At 46.5% G+C, this 24,053-nt stretch overlaps 1 protein-coding gene across 7 annotated transcripts in view; it reads left to right on the forward strand.

Annotated features, from left to right (window-relative positions):
• The window catches only part of NVL (nuclear VCP like), a 102,173-nt gene extending 81,987 nt beyond the window's left edge, over positions 1–20,186 (forward strand). For 4 of the 7 annotated variants that reach the window (XM_047703797.1, XM_047703801.1, XM_047703796.1 and 1 more), the window contains 5 exons: positions 6,895–6,971; positions 7,198–7,302; positions 9,392–9,480; positions 11,911–11,981; positions 19,891–20,186. In XM_047703797.1, the coding sequence (XP_047559753.1) occupies positions 6,895–6,971; positions 7,198–7,302; positions 9,392–9,480; positions 11,911–11,981; positions 19,891–19,935 (387 nt within the window). In that variant the 3' untranslated portion in view covers positions 19,936–20,186. The remainder of the gene's footprint in view (positions 1–6,894; positions 6,972–7,197; positions 7,303–9,391; positions 9,481–11,910; positions 11,982–19,890) is intronic. The other 3 variants (XM_047703802.1, XM_047703803.1, XM_047703799.1) reach the window with 1 other exon arrangement.
• The last annotated feature ends 3,867 nt before the right edge of the window (positions 20,187–24,053 follow it).

Here is a 24,053-nt window from a genome sequence, read left to right on the forward strand (position 1 = left end):
CTCCTTTTCAGTTTCCATTAACCTTTGGCACAGGTCTTTGAGGATAGCTGTTTTGGAATTTTGAAGCATTTTGGAGGCTTCTGCACGCCAGTTAAAATAGGAGTCCCATTCTCTTTATTTGGCTTGGGAACCTTTGTTTTTAAGGACACTTTTTTTTTTTTTTTAAGGGATTTTAGTTATGTATTTGTCAGAGAGTGAGCTCAAGCAGGCGGAGCAGCAGGCAGAGGGAGAGGGAGAAGCAGGCTCCCCGCTGAGCAGGGAGCCCAAAGCAGGGCTCTATCAAGGGACCCTGAGATCATGACCTGAGCTGAGGGCAGATGCTTAACCAACTGAGCCGCCTGCGCCTCAAGAATAATTAAGATTTTAATGATCCAAAGATTCCTCAGCCCTTATTTCTATTAGTTGGAAAGTAATGTTGGTACATTTGGAGGTGTCCCATGTAGATCACACCCCACACTGTCAACAAAAGGCAGCAGATTACTTTCTTTCATGTGACAGTATATAAGGGCTTACGTATTTTTCTTTTTAAAGATTTTATTTATTTATTTGACAGACAGAGGTCACAAGTAGGCAGAGAAGCAAGCAGAGAGAGAGGGGGGAAGCAGGCTCCCTGCTGAGCAGACAGCCTGATGCGGGGCTTGATCCCAGGACCCTGAGATCATGACCTGAGCCGAAGGCAGAGGCATAACCCACTGAGCCACCCAGGCGCCCCAGGGCTTACTTATATTTATAAGAAAAATAAATTTCCTAAGAAATAGAAAATTTCTGAAATCCAAATTCTAAGAATTATTTTTCTGAAATAGTGAGCTATCACAAAAGATTTCACTGAAAGGTTGTCCTATATCTAGAAAGCTGATAGCTGCCCACAGTGTGCAGATGTGAGGACAAGTTCTCCTCTTGTCCCTCATAAACAGAATGCTGAATTTTGACGGACAGTGTTTTCAGCAGTGTCCCTGTAACACTGCTTCTCTTCATGAGAAGAAGCTTCTCTTCCTGTTAGCTGAAGACCTAACTCAAAGCCATTCATTGAAAACAACTTTGTGAAAGGTCAGAGAAATGCACTCTGTGGGTATGCGAGCCACTGCAAGAGTCCAGCTTGACCCAGCAGTTGAATTCAGATGTTGAGAAGTCCAAAAGAGTTATCCTTTAGCAGTCCTCCATGAATTTATTCTTAGATCGAACCTTTAATTAAAACAGGACAGACGGCATGTGGAGTATGGTGGGGGGGCATCTGTGTGCTGTGGGACTGAAGGTAATGCTGGTGGTTTCTTACAAATGTTTAGGAATCTAATGAGGGCTTGTGCCTGATGAGGCAGCCTCTCCCCTACCCCACATCTTGCTTCTAGTGATGCTGGAGGGACTCAGTAAGCCCTTTCCATCAGGCCTTCCTGCTTTGGGGGAGCCTGGAAAGCCCCAGCATTCCTGCTCTCCATCACAATAAATCACTGTTACACACCTACCTTCGCTGCTTCCCCACCCCAAATGTAGCACGAAATTATATGCTTATCTGGAGATCAGATACTGGTTTTTTAAATTATTTTAATTCCAGTTAGTTACTATATAGTGTAATATTTGTTTTGGGTGTACAGTGTAGTGACTCAACACTTCCATACATCACCCAGCTCATCATGATAAATACACTTACCTCTAGTAACCATCAGTGTGGTCTCTAGTTAAGAGTTGTTTTCGGGGGCGCCTGGGTGGCTCAGCGGGTTAAGCCGCTGCCTTCGGCTCAGGTCATGATCTCAGGGTCCTGGGATCGAGTCCCGCATCGGGCTCTCTGCTCAGCAGGGAGCCTGCTTCCCTCTCTCTCTCTCTGCCTGCCTCTCTGTCTACTTGTGATCTCTGTCTGTCAAATAAATAAATAAAATCTTAAAAAAAAAAAAAAAAAGAGTTGGTTTCGGGGCACCTGGGTCGCTCAGTCAGGTGTCTGCTTTTGGCTTGGGTCATGATCTTGGGGTCCTGGGGTCAGCCCCAAGTGGGCTCCCTGCTTAGTAGGGAGTCTGCTGCTCCCTCTGCCTCTATGCTTTCTCTCTCTCTCTAATAAATAAAATCTTTTTTAAAAAATCTGTTTCTTTTTTTCCCCCTTTACTCATTTGTTTCTTAAATTCCACATGTGAGGGGTGCCTGGGTGGTTCAGTGGGTTAAGCCTCTGCCTTCAGCTCAGGTCATGATCTCAGGGTCCTGGGATCGAGCCCCACATCAGGCTCTCTGCTTGGCAGGGAGCCTGCTTCCCCCTCTCTCTCTGCTCTACCTCTCTGCCTACTTGTGATCTCTCTGTCAAATAAATAAAGTCTTTAAAAAAAAAATTCCACATGTGAGTGAAATCATGATAATTGTCTTTTTCTGACTTATTTGGCTCAGCATTATACCCTCTAGTTCCACCCATGTCAGTGCAAATGGCAAGATTCCATTATTTTTATGGCTGAGTAATATTCCATTGTGTGTGCATGCATTTATACCACCTCCTCTTTATCCACTCATCTGTTGATGGACACTTTGGCTGCTCCCATCTTGTCTGTTGTAGATAATGCTGCGGTACACATCAGCGTGCATGTATCCCTTTGAATTAGTATTTTTCTGTTTGGGGTCATAGGGTAGTTATATTTTTAATTTTTTGAGGAGACTCCATACGTTTTCCGGAATGGGTGCACCAGTTTGCATTCCCACCAGCAGTCCTCCTTTCTCCACATCCTCACCAACACCTGTTTTTTCTTGTGTTACTCATTTTAACCATCTGACAGGTGTGAGGTGGCATCTCATCATGGTTTTGATTTGTATTTTGCTGATGATGGGTGATGTTGAGCATCTTTTCATGTGTGGGCCATCTGCATGTCGTCTTTGGAGAAATGTCTGTTCATCTCTTCTGCCCATTTTTTAATTTGATTATTTGGTTTTTGGGTGTTCAGTTGTATCAGTTCTTTGTATAGTTTGGATACTAACCCTTTATCAGATATGTCATAAGCAAATACCTTATGCCATTTAGTAGTTTGCCTTGATCAACAAGTAGCTGAACATGAATGTGAACAAAACAGGTACTTTGGTTGATCATTTCCTTTCTCTGCAGAAGCTTTTTATTTTGATGAAGCCCTAGTAATTTATTTTGCTTGTATTTTCCTTGCCTCTGGAGACCTATCTAGAAGAACATTGCTGTGGGGGCGCTTGGGTGGCTCAGTGGGTTAAAGCCTCTGCCTTCAGCTCAGGTCATGATCTCAGAGTCCTGGGATCGAGCCCCACATCTGGCTCTCTGCTCAGCAGGGAGCCTGCTTCCTCCTCTCTCTCTGCCTTCCTCTCTGCCTACTTGTAATCTCTGTCGAGTAAATAAATAAAATCTTAAAAAAAAAATTAAAAAACAAAACAAAACATTGCTGTGGCCGATATCAGAGACATTACTGCCTATGTTCTCTTCTAGCAGTTTTATGGTTTCAGGTCTCACAATTAGGTCTTGAATCCACTTTGAGTCTTTTTGTGTGTGTGTATGGTATAGGAGAGTGGTCTAGACTCATTCTTCCGCATGTAGCTGCCCAGTTTTCCCAGCACCATTGACTGAAGAGATTGTCTTTTCCCCATCGGATGTTCTTTCCTGCTTTGTCAAAGATTAGTTGACCATAGAGCTGTGGGTCCATCCCTGGGTTTTCTGTTATGTTGCACTGATCTCTGTGTCTGTTTTTGTGCCCATACCATACTGTCTTGATCACTACAGTTCTGTGATAAAACATGAAGTCCAGAATCGTGATGCCTCCAGCTTTGCTTTTCCAAGATTGCTTCACTTTTTGGGGTCTTTTGTGATTCCACACAAATTTTAGGATTGTTTGGCCTAGTTCTATGAAAAATGCTGTTGGTATTTTGATAGGGATTGCAATATATGTGTAGATTGCTTTGGGTTGTAGAGACATTTTAACAATATTTGTTCTCCCAATCCATGAGAATGGAGTGTCTCCATTTTTTTGTGTCATCTTCAACTTTTTTTTTTTTTTAAGATTTTTATCTATTTATTTGACAGAGACAGCCAAAGAAGGAACACAAGCATGGGGAGTGGGAGAGGGAGAAGCAGGCTCCCTGCTGAGTAGGGAGCCCGACATGGGGCTTGATCCCAGGACCCCGGGATCATGACCTGAGCTGAAGTCAGACACTTAATAACTGAGCCACCCAGACATCCCCATCTTCAATTTCTTATATGAGTGTTTTTTCAGAGTATCGGTCTTTTAACTTTTTGGTTAGATTTATTCCTAGGTAGTGTACTGTTTTTTGGTACAATTATAAATGGGATTGTTTTCTTAATTTCTCTTTCTGCTGCTTCATTATTGGTGTATAGAAATGCAACAGATTTCTGTACATCGATTTTTGTATCCTATGATTTTACTGAATTCATTTATCAGTTCTAGCAGTTTTTTGGTGGAATCGTTAGGGTTTTCTACATAGAATGTCATGTCATCTGCAAATAGTGAGTTTTGCTTCTTCTTTCCAATTTAGATGCCTTTTATACCTTTCTGTTTTCTGATTGCTGCAGCTGGGACTTACAATAATATGTTGAATAAAAGTAGTAAGATTGAACATCCTTGTCTTGTTCCTGACCACAGAGGTCAGTTTTTCCCCATTTAGGATGATATTAGCCATAGGTTTTTCATATATGGCCTTTATTATGTTGAGGTATGTTCCCTCTAAACCTACTTTGTTGAGGGTTTTTACCATGAATGGATGTTGGACTTGTCAAATGCTTTCCCTGCGTCTATTGAAAGGATCATATGGTTTTTATCCTTTCTCGTGTTGATGTGATGTATCACAGTGATTGATTGGCAAATATTGGATCACCCTTATATCCCAGGAATAAATCCCACTTGATGGTGGCGAATGTCTTTTTTAATGTACTGTTGGATTCAGTTTGCTCATAGTTTGTTGAAAATTTTTGCATCCATGTTCCTCAGAGATATTGGCCTATTGTTCTCTTTTTTTGTGGTATCTTTATCTGGTTTTGGTATCAGGATCACGCTGGCCTCACAGAATGAATTTGGAAACTTTCCTTCCTCTTGTAGTTTTTGAAATAGATACTTACTGTGTTTTATTACCAAAATAAATTATAAAGTTCTAGGAACTTCCCAAAGTCCATTTAGTTGTAGATTTGAATTTTAGAAGTCAGAATTCCTAATTCCTGGCCCAATGTTATTTCTTCTTCTTAGACTTTTTACTGAAGTACAATGCACATACAGAGAAGTGGAGATGTCATTAAATATGCAGCTGCATGAGTTTCTGTAAACAAAACCTCCAGATGAAGGAAGAGAACGTTATCAGTTATGGTCATAGAGCGTTAGTTGCCAGGGCTGGAGGTGGTGGGAGTGGGCAGGCCAGTGGCTCTGCGTCTAGCATTTCATTTGGGGAAGGTGGAAGAAGCTCTAGACGTGAACGGTTGTACAACACTGTGAATGTACTTAATGCTACTAAACTGTACAGTTAAAAATGGTTAAACTAATAAGTTTTGTTAAGCAAATTTTACTGCAATAAAAGAGAGATAGTCACCAGTGCCTCAGAAGCTATGCTCCTTCCTTCCTGCCACCCCTGAGCCCCCCAAACCCCTCCCCTCCCCACGCCCCAGGGTTAACTGACTAAATGGAAATTTTATACCTTATAAGGGTCCATGCAGTCTGGCCATCTAGTTTTACACACTTGGGAGGGAAAAAAGAAAAGAGCACCATGATTGTTTGCCTGAGGTCCCACAGAGTTTATTCCTCATGATGCCTTCCCAGGTCAATGTGGATTGAGTGGGAACCTTAACTGTTTCTTGACTACGTGTTGGATGAACATTTGCGTTTTATCAAGTCATAGCCGACGCCGAGTTTATGAAGCTGTTAAGTATGCACAGCGGGGAGGAAGAGATAGGATGCTGTGTGTCTGCGTGTGGCGCCTGGCCGTCTGGTCCAGCTCGCAGCGCCCTCCATGCTGATGCGTTATACCTAACCTTGAGGTTTAAGAGCCCTTTGACTCACTCACTTTCTGTGTGTTTCTTCAGCTGTTTCCTAAAGTGATACTTATTACAAAGGAAGGAGTGTATGCAATATATGTGTACATTATAAAAAAGAATAATAAAGCAAAAACTCACAGACCTGCCATTTATCTCGGTCATGATTTTAAGTCACTAAAATGTCATTACATCTGTAGCATAAACAAATGCCTATATGTTGCTGGAATTCCGAGCATGTCCTGATGTCTGTCCTTTCTGGCATCTGTTGGTGTATGAGCCATTGGAGAGGTGGCACCAAGGCCTGGATCGAGTTGCAGACAAGGGCTAGGAGCACACAGAGCCCAGAGGGTGTGTGGCATCCTCCCCTGGTCAAGTTCACGGTTCTTCCCATCTCACCTGCCAGCCTTGCACCGAAGTACTTGCCTTATTTAATTGGCCAGAGGAAGTGTTTCTTCTCTTTAGAAAGGTTGAAGTGGTGGTTTCTGTTCTTGCTGCAACTGCACAGATTCTCAGCTCCACAAGATCAGTCAATCATTTGCCTTTCACTTTCTGAATATTGGAGTCCGCTTCTTAACCTTGTTTCTCAAAATTGGAATTTTTTTTTAAAGATTTTATTTATTTATTTATTTGACGGAGATCACAAGTAGGCAGAGAGGCAGGGAGAGAGGGGGAAGCAGGCTCCCCACTGAGCAGAGAGCCTGATGTGGTGCTCGATCCCAGGACCCTGGGATCACGCCCCAAGCTGAAGGCAGAGGCTTAACCCACCGAGCCACCCAGGCACCCCTCAAAATTGGAAATTTATAGAAATCTCACAATACTGGTCTAGAAGTCAAAGATAATTCATCTAGTCAAGCGGTTATTACTCTTCATGAAGAACCTGTTCTGTGAAAAAGCCCAGATCTTTAAAGTCTCCATGAAAACTGATTTTTCTCTCTTAGAATGGCACCAGACCACCCCTGGGTGCAGACGTGAGTTTGGAAGCCCTCGCTGCTGACCTGCGCTGTGATTGCTACTCGTGAGTACCTCAATCTCAAGTCCTGATCTCTCAATCTTGTGGGCAGGATGGGGGACAGCAGTCCTGTGGGGAGGGTTGAGCTTGGTGTCCTGTCGAGTGCCCAAGGTGGTTAGTGGCTGGCTCGGGCCTGGCTCTCCCTTCTGATAGAAGGGACTACCCGTCTTGAGGCTCTGAGGAGCTCCGGCGCCGGGGTGCATGTGCTCCCACATCAACTCTTGGTTCCCAGCTTCCCTGACTGCTGTGGCTGCCTTCACCAGTTGTCCGTCCCTTCTTCCAGAAGACCTGAGCAGACATTTCAGTGTTCCTGCTTCAGCCCTGAAGAGGGTCATCTGTGAGCGTTTTGTTCTCCATGGCTCAGAACGCATTTTCATAGCACACCTGCTAACCTGCACAGCCCATAGTGACAGCCGGAAACCAGGCGTTTCTGCCTATAGCATGTGTGTTTGTGTGGTCATGGTTTTTGTTATTTTCTTTACGTTCAGTAAGGTTGTTAACTGTCCCACTTTGGGTACACAGAGAAGAAAACGAAACTCACATTTCACTAATTGGGAGACGTCTGCCCCTCTGGCTTTGAAAGCCTTACTGCTTGGTTGTCCTTGATATACTTGGTGCTCGTGATATTCCTCTAGGTCAGAGCCAAATAATGTGCTTTCCAAAGCCAAGCGAGTAAGGTGATGTTTTCTTTCTTTATCTCTCTCTTTTTTAATTAATTTATTTCAGTGAGAGAAAGAAAGAGCATGTGATGGGGGGAAGGGCAGAGAGAGAGAGAATCTCAAGCAGACTCCACACTTAGTGCAGAGCCTGACATGGGCTCGATCCCACAACTCTGAGACTGTCACCTGAGCTGAAACCGAGAGTCCAGTGCTCAGCCAGCTGTGCCTCCCAGATGCCCCGAGACAATGTTTTCATGTTGGAGACATTCAGGACTCAGTTACTCCACAGTGTAAACTTACATCCCAACAGCCAGACCGACAGGGGACCATATTGGCATCTGGTTATGTCCATTCTAGTCGAAGACCTTCATTTCTTGTAAAGAGGATTACACTGGAAACCTCTTCTCAGGGAGTGTGGTCAGGATGCATCATTTTATCTCGTTTCTTCACGTATGAGCATCAGGGCCATGACCCTCTTCTCTGTCCAGCTATCTTGGCTCAGGCGTGAAGGCAGGGATTGTCTTGATGACAGGACACACTTGGAGTCAGGTGGTGGTGGTCAGCAGAAGCCCCTCCCTCCAAGGACAGTGAGTTCCTCCCCCCACTTCGATTGGGATCAAACTTGTACAACTACAGGAACTATTATGCAGGGGGGATGGCTTATGTGAGTAGTTTACAGCTTGAAGAGCTAAAACACAGAGGCAGTTTAATGGCAGAACTTACCCTGGGCCACACCTTCTGGATTCTCAGAGGAGGGCGCAGGTTTACAAAGTGGTCAGGGGTAACATTGGATACCTAACCACAGAAACATTGCATTTAGCTAATAATTTAAGCTCTATGGGCATTTAATGTTTTACATTGTATGGATGGGCAACATTATATACATGAAGTAAGTTTTAATGTCTAGAAATGAGTTTTGGTTTTTTTTTACATTTTATTTATTTATTTGAGAGAGAGAGAGACAGTGAGAGAGAGCATGAGCGAGGAGAAGGTCAGAGGGAGAAGCAGACTCCCCGTGGAGCTGGGAGCCTGATGCGGGACTCGATCCTGGGACTCCAGGATCATGACCTGAGCCGAAGGCAGTTGCTTAACCAACTGAGCCACCCAGGCGCCCTAGAAATGAGGTTTTTATCCCCAGGTCCAAACTCTCTCCCAAAGAGCTGCAGGATTCTGTTGAAGATGTGATGTAGTGAAATGCCAGTGAGCAGTGTTGCTCGTTGAACTCAGGAACTGTGCTGAGTCAGCATAGTGTTGCACAAAGTAATTAGAGGCTTGTTAGTTGTCCTGCTTTAATTCATTTATGACAGGTCCACTCAGCTCGGACTTGAGTCAGGACATTAAAGACTTGCTAGCCTTTGTGCTTCCCTCTTTTGAAGTAGGTGCCATAAATGACTCTTGTGTAAGCTTACTCTAGGCAGTAAGTAGCATGTGACAGGCAGCACACTGGCAGCACAGGCCCCGTGGTTGGAGATTTTATGATGAATGTGTAACTTTCTATCAACTGGGCAATTCATGTAGACTTTTTACGTTAAATTCAGTATCTATAGGTGTTAATACAGGAATGTTTATGATTCCTTGCATTGTTTCCATCATAATTACCCTTCTTCTAAAAGCTAGAAATATTTGAAGTAAAATTGAAAAGGTCTTCTCCTGCTGACCCTAGTGGTCATTCTGTTCCCGAGCTGTGTGATTTGTGACTGGAAACTGCAGTCAGGCTCCATTCTTTGTGCTGTCGTAGAATAACTGAGAGCAGGTTTTCTCCTGCAGAGGTGCAGATCTCTCTGCTTTGGTTCGGGAAGCGTCCGTCTGCGCCCTGAGACAGGAAATGACAAGACCGAAGGGTGGAGGTGAGGCAGGTACGGTGCTTTCTGGAATGTCTCTGTTCCCTGTCGTTGTCACTCTGGACACCTCACAGCACTGCTGACCCACAAAGTCACCATTGTCTCATGTCTGTGATGTGAAAGCTGACATGTCTCTGACAAGACCATTCCAGTAGGCTTCGCCTCACGTGGTATCTGGCACCCATCTGGTGGCTTCTCAGCCTCTTCTTCCCCCCTCAGAGTCCATGTGTCTGTTTTTTTTGTTGTTGTTTTTTTTTAAGATTTTATTTATTTGACAGACAGAGATCACAAGTAGGCAGAGAGGCAGGCAGAGAGAGAGAAAGGAGGAAACAGGCTCCCTGCTGAGCAGAGAGCCCGATATGGGGCTTGATCCCAGGACCCTGGGATCATGACCTGAGCCGAAGGCAGAGGCTTTAACCCACTGAGCCACCCAGGCGCCCCCATGTGTCTGTTTTTATTCCCACTGGGTTTCTCTGTCTCCCTCTTCCTTCTGTCTTTGGCTCCTGAGAATCCCAGGGTGAACTTTGATTTAGTTCCCAGCGGCCTCCGTGCCGCCGAGATCTGTCAGCACACGTCCCTTCATGATGAGGTCCCCGTGTTTTTGTTATGATTCAGTTATCCAAATCGCTTTTATTATAAGCTATTTTAGATTCCTCTTGGAGGATGTAAGTGATGAATCACTAAATGCTACTCCTGAAACCAACATTACACTATATGTTAACTAGAATTTAATATATGTGCTGCCGAAGCGAGCACTGTTAACTAGAATTTAAATAAAAATTTGGAGATGGAAAAAAAAAGAAAAGACCATTGGACTTAGAATCAGAAAAAAAAAATACAAGTTGCCATGGCATTCAGATTATATTACATGGTTTAAAAAAAAAAAAAAAGTTCACCCATGGAGAGCTTTGTAATTCTGCATTAAAGTTAAGAATTAAAATAAAACAAGAAAAATAAATAAAAATTTAAAAAGTTTTTTTTTTTTAAACAAAATTAAAAAATCCTCTTGGAAGTAACAGATAAAATTCGCAAACCTAGACTATCTTGTAAGAAACATTGTGTAAGTGTGCCACTTGAGAGCAGAGTCTGATGGTGTTTTGGGATATTTGGACCTCTCTACACATGTTGGCTGTTTGGATGACCATTTATAATCATGCAGCAAATTCTGACATCTGTGCTCTGCTGCAGTTTGCATTACTAGTTACCTGTCCTCTAGGGACTTAGTGTTGATACCTTCCTCACCGAAATCCGTATGCTATTCACCTTCCACTTGACGTGTTTAACTAACATTTTATTCAATTTTTTTTTTTTTAGGTAAATACTGTATCTTAATATTTGTATAGATAGTTCAGTTTTAATTGTCATCGTGTAAGCTGTTTCAGGAACATTCTAATCCAAGTCTTGTTCAAAATGTAGTTATTTGATTTCCCTTACTTACATAATGGCACAACCTTATAAAGAAGGAGAGCCCCTTCTGATCCAATGTTGGGATAGTATCTCTGTATCTAATATATATTATGATATAACGCTGTAACATCTACTAATGCATATGCACTCTTAAATAGCTATAGAATATTACTTTCCACTCCCAGTTAAATTATTTGTCTTATCTTAAAAAGGAACGATTTTGGCTCTTCTTCATCAAACATCGTCATTAAGGCGTAAACAGTGCAAAGAGAGGCCTTCAAAGGGTGATAGTTTAAGAGTGATAGTCTCTCTGGGGTGTCCTGCATTGAAACCGGGTAAGCATGGGGAGATGTTGGTTAGAGGATAAGACTTCCTGCCATAAGATGAACACATTCCGGAGGTCAGATATATTGCATGAGGTCTATAATTAACAATAAGGATTATATACTTGAACGATAGATCTTAGAAAGATCTTAGAAAGATAGATCTTGAAAGAGTAGATCTGAGAAGTTATACACACACACACACACACACAATCGTGTGAGGGATGTAGGTGCCAGCTAACATTTGTGATGATCACTTTACAACAACGTCTGAAATCGTCACAATAGTCACACACCTTACACTTCCATGTTATATGTCAGTGCTCTCTCAATAAAGGGGGCGGGTAATGAAAACAGGGACTCTCTCTAATTAAAGATGAACAAAGTACTTTTTTATATAATTTGTCCCAAAGTAAACTGTTTCGATTGCTGAGGGAAAAAATTTACGCTACAATGGCCACTGATATAAAACTTAAGCATTTACTCAAAATTAAATATGGTTAGGTGTGTATAAATTAAATGAAATTGAAAATATGTCCCAAAACATCTGGTAAGCAGGGTGTCCCGGTCTTGACTGTCATTCAGAACAGACCCAGTGTGATCACTGTCTCCTCCCTGTTCCCTTGACCTCTTGCAAGTCAGTGTCTCAGGAGAATCTACCTGTCAGTTGCTGTTAGTGCCCCCTACCCAGATGTGTCTGTGATTTGCTCCCCAGGTGAACTGAAGGTCAGTCAGAAGCACTTTGAAGAAGCTTTCAAGAAAGTGAAATCTTCTATATCAAAAAAGGTAAGAAATGCTCTTAATATGTGTAGAGAAGAACTAGAATGGAGACCAGGAGATTGTGAACTTATGGAAACAAGGAAAATAATTGTCTTTATGGGAGCATTCTTGAGACTGTAGTTTTGTGTGTTTCTTGAAAGACTGAAGCCAGAGAGAGGGTGACACATGTGGGTCTTTCCACCATCTGAGGATTTTTAGTCTCTTTGGTCCACGTGTCCCCTGACCTGCTCCACCCTTCCCAAGACTCTTACCTGCCTGGAGCCAGACTTCCTCGTTGGCACCCGGGACTCGCCCACACATTTCAGGCAGGTACAGATGTCCTCCCGGTAAGGTCAGAGAAGGGTTAAACACACAGCCCGCTTTTCTATACATACAACACCAGATAGCGCGTGTTTGCTTCTTACCGTGCAGAGGAAGTCCGTTGGTGGTAACAAGGACGGCCAATGCCACCCCGATGCGGGGGTGCGTCCAGCCCTCTGACTTGGGCACCGCTGTGATAAAGCTTGTTCGCCTGGCTGCCTTGTTTCGGGGCTTCTGGAAATGTAATGCACCTTAGCCTCGAGAACCTGCTTCCTGATGGACTGAAACTCCCTTTAAATCATTAGGCATTTATTACCCCAGGCCTAGTATTTCTGACGATAATTACTGATTGAAAATCTTGGAGTCAAAGTCCAAGCAGTTATGGGAGGTGGGCTGCCCTGTTTGGTGTCTCAAGATTTGCTCTGAACCTTCTAAGTGAGGTGACCGCTGTACCACTTTTAATTTTTTAAAAAAGATTTTATTTTTAGTTAATCTCTGCTCCCAACATGGGGTTCGAATTCACAACCCCAAGATAAGAATCGCAAGCTGTACTGAGTGAGCCAGCCAGGCGCCCTCCCACCCTATCACTGCTAACCACAGAAGCTGGTTAATCAGTTGGGGCTGGTGGTGGTTCTGATTCGGCCTGAGAAGAGTCTGGTGTACCCAGACTCAGTTCTCCTCTGTAGCTGGAAGCAGTGGTCTGCCTTTACCTCTCAGGTGTTTTTGTGTCCCAGAGGAAACAGGTCTGTTCTGCTGAGCACCTTCGAATAAAACCCAGTCTTGTGGGGCGCCTGGGTGGCTCAGTGGGTTAAAGCCTCTGCCTTCGGCTCAGGTCCCGAGATCGTGCCCCGCATCAGGCTCTCTGCTCAACAGGGAGCCTGCTTCCCTTCCTCTCTCTCTGCCTGCGTCTCTGCCTACTTGTGATCTCTGTCAAATAGATAAATAAAAATCTTTAAAAAAAAATTAGAAAATTAAAAAAAGAAAACCCAGTCTTACTAATTAAAATCGGTAATAGTTTGGCAGACTGGTGCTCCTCGTTTTGATGGAAAAGAGATTCGTGATGTTAGTGTCCTCCGGAAGGTTTCGTCATCAAAAACATGGTTTTAGTTAAAATTGTTCCTCATCTGCAGCTGGAGTCCCGGGCTTATCAGGACTGAGAGGACGTGTGGATGCAGCTCCTCCTCTAGCCTCCCTGTGCTTAGTAGAAATGTATCCACACGGTAGCGCACACACACAGTTGTTGTTGTTTTTTTAAGATATTATTTATTTATTCATGAGAGACAGAGAGATAGAGGCAGAGGGAGAAGCAGGCTCCCCACTGAGCCAGGAGCCTGATGTGGGACTCAATCCCAGGACCGCAGGGTCCTGACCTGAGCCAAAGGCAGACACTTAACCATCTGAGCCACCCAAGCACCCGCACACACACAGTTCTGTGATCTCCGTCAGTGTCTAGAACATTCCATCCCTTCCGAAGTTCCTTGTGGCCCCTCTGTGGCCGATGCTGACAGCACTGCCCGTGATCGCAGGTCTGACCTGTCTATGGGCTGTATCCCCACAGAAGCCCATGGCATGAGCTCCCTGGTGGCTGCTCTGCTCAGTGGAGGCTTCTGGGTTCCATCCCTGTTATGTGTAGTCCATTTCTACCTGAGCCTTTTTCCAGGATAAGAATATAGCATGGCTCCTTCTCCTTTCCTCTGTTGGGGGACACTTGGTGCTGCTGGGGTATGTGTGGCTTTCATGAGTAATGTGTGTGTGAGAGTAGGGTGCTGGCTTGCACCTCTCCCTGGTGTGCAGCTGGGGCAGCATGGCCAGGGCTCCAGACCCTTCCTTGGGGAACGGCTGAGCCCCCCAGTGTCATAGTCCTTTCACGGCAGCATCCAGCGGCATAGGAACTGGTATCTCATGTGCACTCTATGAGCATCTCCGAATGGTAGGACAGCCAGCAAAGTTTCATGTGCCTGTGGGCCGTTTGGAGTTCTGCTGTCCTGTCCTCGTGCTTTGATCTTAAACACTAGACTTGTACCTCTCCTTGCTATAAACCTGCACAGATTCTTAGCTTATTCAGATGTGCATGTGGAAGACATTCTCTCCAAATCTGCTGCTCACCTTTCTGTCATCTAAAAGCACCTTCTGGAGAGCAGGATCCTTGAATCCAGACGGAGGCCAACCTGGCTCCTGTGTGTATGGCTTGTGCATCCTGTCAGGAGAAATCTTGGCAACTTCAAGTTCACAAAGATTCTCGCCTTTGCTTTTTTCTAGACACGTCATACTTTTTAGCTTTTACGTGGAGCCTTGTGATCCATCTCAAATTAATATTTTAGTTTGATGGGAGGGGAGGTGGGGGTCATGGTTCCATGTTTCCCTGTGGCTCCTACTTGCTGTGACTCTGTTGAGAAGATTTCCCTATGGAGTCACCACCCCCTCTCTGAAAACCAGTTGTTCATAGAGGCGTGGATCCGTTTCTGCGCTGTGACTACGTCTGTCTTAATGCCGCCGTATCTTTTTTGCCACTTTCTTGATGACCATAGATCTGTAAGTTGTGGGATCAGGTATAAGCTCTCCAAATTGGTCCTCTCTTATCTCCCCTCAATTTTTAAAAATATCTGAAACCCTTTTCATGTCCCTATAAAGTTTATAATCAGCTTATCGATTCCTACACAAGAAGCCTGCTGGGATTTGGGATTGGACTGAATCTAGATCAGTTAGGAGAATAGCTCTTGAAAGTTTTTCACTTCATGAACTTTGTACATCTGTCCATTTGTTTAATTTCTCTTAGATAAATTTATTCACTTTTTAATTCATTTCACTTCTTAGATCCACAGTAATGTGAGTTTTCATGGTAAATATCTTACCATCTTTCATCAAATTTATTCCCAAGTAATTTATACTTTTTTGTTATTTATGGATTTTTTTTTACATCTCGTTTTCTAACTGTTGCTAATATATATAAATTCAGTTAGTTTTTATCTGTTGACCTTGGATAGCTCATTTATCACTCTCTTTATCTCCAAAAAGATCAGTTTTCTAGACACTGCTGTATTTTGAAAAGTTCCCATGTTTGTTGCTTGAGTGACTTTATTACAGAGACTACAAATGTGTCATACAAAGTTCAAAAATCACTTGACCTGATTTCTAAATTTGGCTATGTTTTCATCCAAGCAGCTACAATTAAGGATTAAACCTTTGCTTTATCTCCTTTGCACACTTTTGCAGGTGAATTTGACACCAATGTATATTGTGGGTTTTTTTGTGGGGGGGGCTCTCGGATCCTTCTTATTCCGTTTTTTCCTGGGTCCTTCCCAGGTGAGAACTGTGGTAAAGAACCTCGCCCTTCTGGTGGAGGACAGTGCAGTTGGAATTAGAGGCCCAGGCGGGGTTGAAAGGTGTGGCACTTTTTTGGATGTGAATCTGAGCAGCTCATTGATAAGCCACTTCTTTATGCTTTTGTAATTAGGGCTCTTTTAGTTGTAAAGGACAGAAACCCAACTCCAACTCAAGTGCGTAGGGGAAAACAGAGTTGTTTGGAGGCACCTGGGTGGCTCAGTGGGTTAAGCATCTGCCTTCATTTCAGGTCATGATCCCGGGGTCCTGAGATCAAAGCCCCACTTCTGGGGCTTCGATCTTTGCCTCTCCCCCTTCCTCGTGCCCATGTGCTCACGTGACCTCTCTCTCTCAAATAAATAAAATGATGCATCTTGAGTTTAAAAAACAACAACAGTTCATTGTTCCACTTAACAAGGATCTTGAGAGCACAGATGGCTCTAGGCATGCTGGCTGCCGAACCTCATTGCTTCCTTTCCTGGGGGAAGGTGGGAGGCTCAGACACCTCCCAGCAAGAGAGTTCCCCACAGGCTCTGACAGGAGAGTCTCAGGGAACCCTGGGGTCGGTCCAGCCCAGGTTAGGATCCCGTGCCAGAACCAGTCAGTGTGGCCAATTAGGAAATTAGATGCTCTGGCCAGGCTGGGCTGTGAGGGGCCGCAGAGTTTGGTCACGCTCACGCCTTCAAGGCCTAGAATGAAAATCTGTAAATAAGATGCTGGTGACTCAGGTTAACTGACGTGGTAGTGGTGGGATTGGGGTTTGGGGTCTTCCTGCTGAAATAGAATCACTAGATTTTGTTTATTGTGGAGGGAACACACATTTTAGCCTCTCGGACCTACTTACCAAAATGGCAGTTGCTTTGAATTAACATGGGATTAATGAGACGTCTAAGAAGACAGAAGTCCTGTCTCGAGGTCTACAGAGTGGGCCTTCATAGTTCTCAAATACTCAGCACACTCTTGGCTTAGAGACCCAATGCAGAAATGTGTCACCTGGCCCAGTAAACCATTGGTAACTGGTTCAGGGTGGTGGTGTCGGCATCGAGCAGAGACTCCTCTCCGGTTGTCTGTCCTCTCTGGCTGTCTGTCCCCACCAGCTGTCCATCCTCAACCGGCTCTCACTCGGGCCAGGGCGAGGCCCTCAGGCTCCACTGAAGATCCCTGCCCGTCCTCACTGCTAGTGAGTGGCTGCGTCCTGTTTGGTCCCAAGAGGACCTGACAGGCTGCGATCTGTGAGGACAGATCCGTGACACAAAAGCCAGGACCCTCCGCCAGCGGCTTCTCCAAATCCAGAGGCGAGCGTCCCGGCCGCGCGTGCATCACAGAGCAGCGTCATTCCTCGTGCCGGTGTCCCTGCGCGCCGGAGACCTGAGCCCCCGCAGCTGCTGTCCACGTTGAGACCTTGAGGTTACTTTCCCAGATATTTATCATTTCCCGGTACAGTCTCTTCACGCTGCTCGCTCTGGCATCGTTCCACCGTCAGGAAGGAAACCTCACTCAGACGGACAAGCCGGATTTTGGTCTTCACTTCCTCTGTTAAACCACCCCAGAGCAACCCTCCTGTTCAGGTGCTCACCGGCGGAGTGTTTTTCACACCCGCTGCCCCCAGCTCTTCCTTTTTCTTCTCCACACGCAGGAGTAGATGGTTCACTTCCCAGATTATTCCCACCCCATGGACACTCCCAGGAGAACAGCTCCTCGAGTCGGAGTTTCCAGCTGTGTTTTAATGGGTTTCCTATGATCTGACTCTTCACGTGTGTCGAGTCTCTGCTGTGTGCGTGCCAGGCTCTGTGCTGGACTCACAGAAAAACTGCAGGGGACAGGCTGCTACACATAGAACACGTATTGACCTGGGCACTCGATCCCGTCAGTGTTAGAACGTGGCTTCCATGTAGCTTTTGCTACATGGAAGGAACCAACTACACGACAGAGGCAGTGTGGCTGATTTTATTAAAAACATCTGCACCTGTCATGCCAGACATTATCAAAGACTCTGCGGATGTCCTAGTGAGACGTAGGACTAGTGTAGTCTGCATAGTTTGGGAGATCGTAAATCTCTAAATATTTGATTTCTGAAAAACTTAGCGAATAAGAAGCTATAACTTCCCTTTGGGAAATAGGCATCGTATGAATTTTGAATAAATATTAAGTAAAGTAGACGACCAAGCTGATTATTAATTTGATCTTTTAAAAATAAGGCAGGGCATCAAGGTGAAGCCCCACACTCCCACTGGTTCTCATGAAACAATTACTTACAAAACTAGTGCCAGCTGTTTGTGGGGAGAGACTGGCTTCCCTTGGGGCCTTTTATCCTTTTTGAACTTTGCTCCATATGAAGGTCTTACCTAGTCAAAAAAAGTAAATATTGAGGGGAGCGCAGCTGGCTCAATCGGTGGAGCGTGTGACTCTTGATCTTTGGGCTGCAAGTTCCAGCACGCTGGGTGTAGAGATTACTTAAAAAACAAAAATTTTTGAAAAATTAAAAACTAAACAGGTGCCTGGGTGGCTCAGTCATTAAGCGTCTGCCTTCAGCTCAGGTCATGTTCTCAGGGTCCTGGGATGGAGCCCCATGTCGGGCTCCCTGCTCAGCTTCTCCCTCTCCCACTCTCCCTGCTTGTGTCCCTCTCTTGTTGTGTGTGTCTCTCTCTTTGTCAAATAAATATATAAAATCTTTTTTTAAAAAAATAAATATTGAAAAAAAATAGTAATTTAAAAGTTCCAGAAGACCAAAATAGTAATAATAGTTATCTCTAGAAATGAGGATTAATTTTTTCTGATCTGTATTTTCTAACATTTTTGCAACAGATCTTATTTTATAATTTTAAAAGTTACTTTACTCTAAGAAAGGGATTGCTCAGGGCACCCGTGTGGCTCATTGGGTTAAGCCTCTGTCTTCAGCTCAAGTCATGATCTCAGGGTCCTGGGATCGAGCCCATTGGGCTCTCTGCTCAGCAGGGAGCACGCTTCCCCTTCTCCCTCTGCCTGCCTCTCTGCCTACTTGTGATCCCCCCTCCTTCAAATAAATAAAATCTTTAAAAAAAAAGAAAGAAAGAAAGGGATTGCTCTAACCTGGTTATAATGTAGGGGTGCCTAAAATGTCTTTACTGTAGATTATTCAGCACTGAAACTGATGTACAGAGGGACTGTTTTACACTATTTCAGAGTTAATTCTGCATTTCACTAATTCCTACTTTATGTTCACCTTTGAAACTGTTTGACAGGTACTTTAAAAATCACTAGAACAAGTTACATAGCTTTTTTTTTTCCAATCCGTCTTTCAGACCGGAGGTGAACATTAAGTACAGTCCAGGAAATGGGTTTCCCTCGTGAATGGGAAACGCCCTCTAGTCAGGGTCTGACTTCTCGCAGAGAAAACAAACAGAAGAGTTTGCCTTTCTCTGCCTGATTCAGGATTGTGGCCAGGGTAAAAGCTAATGGTAGTAAAGTCCCCTCTGAACACCGGACAGACCTCATACGTGCGGGACAGATCTCATCGGGGCCACTTGTGCGAGTGTCTTGGCGTCTGCCAGACGTCGGGAACGCGGCTGTGCCTCTAGCACGGGGCCCCGGGCTGGTCAGCACATGCCATGCTAAGGCCATTTGTTGCTGTTCGAAAGCATTTAAATGGCTATACTCCGTGGTCTTTTTAATTCTTGCTTAATTTGTGCTGGGGACCAGATGGTGTGACTGAAAGTTGCTGTGGAAAACCAAGCAGACTGCAGCAGCAGGAAAACTGCAGGAAGACCGAGCTGGGAGTGGGGACGGCTAACAACGCTGACCTGTTTTCCAGAAGCCTCAGTAACTAAAACGCTGTGATAGTGGGCCATGACCTGACCCTAATACATAACTAATACAAACAGTCCATCATGCTGGTCCCCACACCAGTGACAGAAAGACGGGCACTGATGTTGGGGCAGCTGGGAGTCGGCCTCCCAGGTCCAGTGGCAGGCTGGGCACACTCCACAGAGCTGCAGGTGGAGGGACGGGGCTGGGCGTCTCTCATCACAGTGTCGGCAGGACTGGCTTCTCCTGAGGCCACTTCCCCATGTCCTCACACGGCCTCCCTGGCCCTGTCTGTTCTTCATCCATCTTCCTGCAGAAACACTGGTCCCGCTGGCTTAGAACCCATCCTGGAGGGGTTCCTTACAAATTCACGGCCTCCCTGAACACCTTACCTCCAGCCATGGTTACTGTGCGGTCGTGGGGGTGGGATGTCAGCGTGCGCATTTGGGGGACGCATATCAGCCCCTGTCACGCTCACGAGCTCTCTGTCTGTCTTGTCCCCTGTTCTCAGGACCAGGTGATGTATGAAGCTCTGCAGCGGTCCCTCAGCCGGTGACCCTGGCAGCAGTGGGCCCCGGAGCAGGTCAGTGCGTCCAGCCGGCAGAGCCGTCCGCTTGCCACCTGACGCAGAGGGCGTCCCTTGTGAGCGTGTTACTCCCGGAGTGATGTGGCCTGTTGGATCCGAAGACTTTCCGTCTGGCTAGCTGGGCGCGGGAACACCCTCCCTTCTCTTTAACAACAAGAAAGATGTTTAACTGTTGAACTAAAATAACTGATGACTTTTTTTAAATAAAATTTTAAAAACAGTCTCAAGTGTACTTCAGCAGAGTTGCGATCACAGTAAAAAGAACTTTGCCCTAAGCCATCTGAGTGTAAGTTGCCTGCTCGAGGCCCCATCATCCCCAAACACCATGATGTACGTCTCCCGCGCCCCAGGCTCCCCCGATAGCCAGCCGTCACACTCAGGAAACCAGCTGTGAGACGTGGCCGTCCCGTGGCCCCCCAGCTCTGCCAGGCCTCTCTCTCCAGCTGCCCCAGGTCGTCCTTTTGACAGAAGGGCCAGGAGTGAGCTGTTCAGTCTGTTCCTGTTTCGCTCCCGTTCCCTCAAAATTGGAACATTTCCCATCTCCTGACTTCTGACTTTCTGGAAGGTTCCGGGCCAGTTACTTTGTAGAAAGCCATCAGCAGTTTGTCAGTAGTATCCTCATAGTCCCACCCCAGTTACGCTACCGTGGTTACGTGACTATGGCAGGACTTTGACGAAGGGTGCCTTGTTCTCACTGCATCCTGTCTGGTGGTGCCGTCGGGGTTTGTCCCGCTCCTGACGCAATCCCTGTATCCCGTGGGAGGGTGGTCCTGCTGGGCTGCTCACACGTGGCTCTTCTGTGGAGGGCGGTGCTGGAAACCATGAGCGACTCCCTTCCTTGTGGAACATGCGACTCTCAGGTTGCCCTGGGTCTGGCCGGTTGGGAGCCCCTCCAGTGCCTGTGACAAGTCCCTGCTGTGTTTGCAAGGGCCACGTCTGTGTTCGCTATCATCGCTCATTCGCTGTGCTGCTTACAGCGTGATGTCACTGCAGACTTGGGGCACTTGCCTTCTTTTCCTTCCATTCCGCACTCCACCTCACGCTAAGGAAATGTGCTACTTTGAAGAATAATCAGTGGGGGTGCCTGGGTGACTCTTGGTTTCGGCTCAGGTGGTGATCCCAGGGTCCTGGGATCGAGCCCCACATCACGCTCCCTGCTCAGCGGGGAGTCTCCTTCTCCCTCTCCCTGCCTCTGCTTGCTCGATCACTCTCTCTCTCTCTCTTAAATAAATAAAATCCCCCGCCCCGCTGCCGCCCAAAATGGAGAAGCTCCAACAGATGAGATTTCCAGCAGAGATCATTAGCTTCTCTTCCCTCTGTCCCAGCACTTGCTCTTCCTCCTGATCACCCAAGCTCAAGCCTCGAAAGGTGTTCAGTTCTGAGCGGCGGTCAGGCCTCTGTTACACAGACGTGTTTCTGCAAACTCCCCTTCCCTTGTCCTCAAGGGCTCGGCCTCGCGCTGCAATTACCTTTCCTTATCTACTGGGGTCCGCCGGTGGGCCTCCCGTTCCAGTCTCGCAGACACTAAAACCCGGGACGCCTTTCCAGAACACTCCTTAATGACATGGAGACAGAGGGTCGGGTCCCTCGGCCCTGACCACGAGATCCAGCCTCCATGAGGAAGAGCAAAGGGCTAAGACTCTGGGCCTTGAGGAGTCTTGCTGGGCTGTCGGGGGCGGGGGATGCAGCCAGCAGAGACTGGACCCAACCAGTCTGCGCCACCGTGGGCCCCAGCGCTGACCCCTCACCGGCTTTCCTCCTCATGACCATGTGCTAACTCTTGAGCATGTTCACAGACATGCCACGCGTGAAGAAGCATGATCTTTGGGTTTGCAGGTGCTAATAAACCCATAAACCCGGCCCACACACGCTTTGCTGTGACTGACCTCCCTGCCAGAGGCCCCTTTCCTCTGCACAGCTCCCTCCAGCTGGACCTTAACCCCAGCAAAGCCTTGCCTCGAGCTCCTGTCAGCCTCTAGTCAGTTCTTCTGGGGTTTGGTTCTCAGTCCGAACTCTTTAGTCTAATTATACATGGACCTTCGTGCTGTGACATCAGCCCACCCTTAGCACCTGCCCTGTCTCCCCACCCCAGCCCTGACTGATGTGCACTCGTTCCAGGAAAGCTCATTGTTCTCGGCGCCTCTGCTGGGGAGGCCCCCACCTCCTGGAGCACCTCCTATGTCCCGACCCACCCAGCGCAGGGCGTCCAGGGCCTGAAATACCACTTCCTGAGAAGCTTCACCCCATCCTTCCCTCCGCTTGTGCATGGGCTGAGTTTCGTGCTGACGTGGCTGGTGGCGCCCACATGGGATCCGCCCCAAGCGCGAGACCCACATTCTCCACACGACGCCCAGACCCCTTCCTGCCTCCGCGGCACTCGGAATAAGAACAAAGTAACTGTTGGGACGCCTGGGTGGCTCAGTCAGTTAAGCAAGCAGCTCCCTTTGGCTCAAGTCCTGATCCCAGTGTCTTGGGATCGAGTCCCACGTCAGGCTCCTTGCTCCACGGGGAGCCTGCTTCTGCCTCTGCCTCTGCCTGCCACTCTGCCTGCTTGTGCTCTCTCTCACACTCTAACAAATAAATAAATAAAATCTTTAAAAAAAAAAAAAAAAGAACAAAGTAGCCGTTGAGTTGCATAGCCAATCTCTTCCCCACAGGAAGCCGCGTTAACACTGGGGAGATCTGATGTTTCCACCAAGGTGTCTACCCAGGTGGGACCCGGTAGCTCCGAAGAGGAGCCCGTGGGACTCTTGGGGGCACATCGTCTGCTGCTGGGTTATTGCTCAGAAGGACTCCTCAAAAAACACTTGTCCCTGGCTGAGCAGCCCGAGTGTGCCCAAGGCTCTCAGGAGACACTGTTGTGGGAGTTGGGCCTGCACGAGCATTCTCTAAAACAGAAGGCTTTAAAGATTTTTTATTTATTTATTTGACAGGCAGAGATCACAAGTAGGCAGAGAGGCAGGCAGAGAGAGAGGAGGAAGCAGGCTCCCTGCTGGGCAGAGAGCCCAATGTGGGGCTCGATCCCAGGACTCTGGGATCATGACCTGAGCCGAAGGCAGAGGCTTTAACCCACTGAGCCACCCAGGCGCCCCTAAAACAGAAGGCTTTAAAAAGAGATGATGTGTGTATGTTTTTGTTTTTTTTTTTAAGATTTTATTTATTTATTTGACAGACAAAGATCACAAGCAGGCAGAGAGAGAGAGAGAGGAGGAGGATGCAGGCTTCCCACTGAGCAGAGAGCCCGACATGGGGCTCGATCCCGGGACCCTGGGATCATGACCCGCGCCGAAAGCAGAGGCTTTAACTCACTGAGCCACCCAGGCGCCCCTGATGTGTGTATGTTTTACACCAAAATTCTAATTACCTTGTTTTGCGCAGACAGGAGGACCTGCTGTCCCACTCTGGCTGGCTGTGAGTGAGCCTGGTGAGCGGAGTGTGGGTTCTCTGGAGACTCCAGGAAATTTTGCTGGCTTGAACTTTGTCAGAACTAATAGTGTAGAATGCAAAATGAGTGTCACAATCATCAGGGGCTTGAGAAGTGCAGATACTGAGTGAAGGAAGCAGCTGCGGCACCCAAGGAAATCGTGTTTCAAGGTAAAAGGTGCTGTCTAGAAAGGGGATCAGCAAATTAACTCGATAAGCACTTTGGGGGCACCTGCTTCATGTCTGCTGGTTTTCAGTTGCCTCTTTGATTTTTCCCAGCTCACGAAGAACTTAGTCAGATTTTCCAGCCCTCGATTGCCACACTCAGTTCATGGTCCAGCTTAGATTCACTTATTGGAAATGCAATTAGGGCGCCTGGGTGGCTCAGTCAGTTCAGTGTGTGCCTTTGGCCCAGATCATGATCCCAGTGTCGTGAGACTGAGTCCCGCATGGGGCTCCCTGCTCAGCAGGGAATCCGCTTCTCCCGGTCCTGCTGCTGCTCCCCCTGCTCGTGCACACGCTCTCTCTCTCAAATAAATAAATGAGTCTTTAAAAATAAATAAATGATAAAGTAGTGGATGACCTGTACTTGAATTCAAGCAGCTAGTATCAGAGGCCCCAGGCAGCAGCCGCTCAGTGGATGCTGAGCTTGTGCAGAGCGGTCG

The sequence above is a fragment of the Lutra lutra genome, chromosome 15 (genome assembly GCF_902655055.1).
Source record: "Lutra lutra chromosome 15, mLutLut1.2, whole genome shotgun sequence".
Taxonomy (NCBI): Eukaryota; Metazoa; Chordata; class Mammalia; order Carnivora; family Mustelidae; genus Lutra; species Lutra lutra.